Source organism: Macrobrachium rosenbergii, chromosome 55, assembly GCF_040412425.1.
Source record: "Macrobrachium rosenbergii isolate ZJJX-2024 chromosome 55, ASM4041242v1, whole genome shotgun sequence".
In the NCBI taxonomy this organism is placed as follows: Eukaryota; Metazoa; Arthropoda; class Malacostraca; order Decapoda; family Palaemonidae; genus Macrobrachium; species Macrobrachium rosenbergii.
This window is the reverse complement of record NC_089795.1, coordinates 41,450,268-41,452,367: the sequence shown is the minus strand read 5'-3', so window position 1 is coordinate 41,452,367 and position 2,100 is coordinate 41,450,268. Positions and strand designations below refer to the sequence as shown.

General features: G+C 33.1%; 1 protein-coding gene across 1 annotated transcript in view; it reads right to left on the bottom strand.

Moving 5' to 3' along the window:
* Positions 1–241: 241 nt before the first annotated feature.
* Positions 242–2,100, bottom strand: part of LOC136835169 (mucin-2) — an 85,807-nt gene continuing 83,948 nt past the window's right edge. Inside the window, exons 14-15 of the mRNA XM_067098378.1 lie at positions 1,319–1,478; positions 242–570 (exon numbers count right to left, since the gene is read on the bottom strand). Coding sequence (XP_066954479.1) covers positions 517–570; positions 1,319–1,478 — 214 coding nt within the window. The 3' untranslated portion in view covers positions 242–516. The remainder of the gene's footprint in view (positions 571–1,318; positions 1,479–2,100) is intronic.

The window sequence follows — 2,100 nt, the reverse complement described above, 5'->3', positions numbered from 1 at the left end:
ACAGTCCATGCCCAGACAGAATTTTGTGTCAAATGGTGTAGGTGTCTATATTGAATTTAAGCCACGACAGTGCTGCTGTCAATGGTGAACCATTTGTATGAACAGTATAATTAAAGATGCAGTTCCACAGATATATGTTGATTTCCATCTGAATTAGGGACAGCGAAATAACTGATAATAAGGCACTTTGACTCAGCTATAATATCCTGTAACAATAAGGTGAAGGAATAATAAAACGACATTAATAGTAATATATACATTTATATAGTTTAAAAATAACATATAATGCATTATAGCTCAATAAAATGAGTCAAATATAAGAATACACTTATGTGTACACAATGAAATGAACACCTCATTATAGCTTTTATCATAATCTGTACATACGGTAGCTAAAATAAGTGTCATGTGCCTTTCAGTGTCTCATGTGATTTAAAAGTGCAGAAGCAAGGAATTATTGAGGGGGGGGGGGATGATAAATATGTTTAATATAGACAATGTGCATTAATGTGTGCACTAGAGGGAATCCAAGTTTCCTGTAGTTAGCTTCGATGCGTAGAGGTTGATCACCTGTGGATATAAGGATATGTATGTTTTAATAGAGAGGCTTTTAAAACATTTCCTGCTCATCCGGAATTTACTAAACTGTAATTCATCAGGCAAAGTCTAACTAATCTCATTCCTTATACTGTACAAGAACAAACACCGTGGGCCAGGCCTCTGTGAACAAAGTTTTTTACAGCATAGTGGTCTGGTTAAATTATTTTTCATAACCTGAGGAGTTTTATCTTTACATCTGAATGAGTTAGGTGTGAAGCGATAACAAATGCTGAACCCTGAGACAAAGCTTATAGTTAAGTGATGACTAAGTAATTACTGACCTAGTGGTTAATTCAGACACTTTTATAAATAAAATATGATGCCCACTAAACATGACCTGGTACTATACAGCAATTATTACATATGCTATGATATACAGTACAGTAATACTTACTATGCGCACTTTTCTGATAACTTGAGTATTTCTGAATCCTATCTGTTTGGTTCAGTACCGTCTGTACTGAATCCTCAAGATTCACAGATATTCAATCAAAATTCTTCTTTCACCCATGGTATTTCTCCCCTAAGATCAAATTACACTGAACAAACATCAGACTAACTACAAATAGGTAAACTGAACAATCAGATTAACTACGAATAGGCAAACTGTGAACAACCAGATTAACTGCGAATAGGTAAACTGTGGAAAATCAGATTAACTGCGAATAGGTGGACAATCAGATTAACTACAACAGGTAAACTGTAAAGTTATACTTACTCTGTATATAAAGGCGTACTGTTCCTTCGTTTGAACTGCTCCTGCTCGGTCTCTCCTTATGGAATAAACTGTGCGGGGAATATCTACAGCTCTCTGGTCCTCAAACTGTCTCATCACCAAGTCACACGCTAAGAATGTTCCAGATCTGCCCGTTCCAGGACTTTGGGAGAAAACAACCAATTTAGAGTCAAATGACCTTTGGTAGTTAATATTCTTTTTTTTCCGATTTTGCCTTTTTAAAATTATTTTTTCTTTCTGAGAAAAGAGCCAATTTTAAAAGGAAATGATTTTTTGGTATCTAAAATTTTTTTTTTGCTCAATTTTACCTTTAAAATTATTTTTTCTTCTGAGAAAAGAGCAAATTTTACGATAAATTGATTTGTTGATATTTAAAAAAGTTTTTTTGCCTGATTTTGCCTTTTATAAAACTTTTTCTTCTAAGAAAAGAGCCAATTCTTAATAAAATGATTTGTTGATGTTTAAAAAAGTTTTGTTTTGCCTGATTTTGCCCTTTTGTAATTATGTTTTTCTTTTTGAGAAAAGAGCCAATTCTACGGTACCGTAAAATGATTTGTTGATATTCTCCCTCCAGAAAAAGTTTATTCTGACTAATTTAGCCAAATTTAAGAAAATATTGTTTGTTCTCTTGCTAAGAAAACATGTACACTTTATTCGTTTATACTAATGGTTGCAAAAATCTATTGCAATTGTTAAATCACTGTAAAAATAAGAGGTTCCTGCTCTTGTCTAACTACCCAATTTACTCTTTCAGTACATCAGAA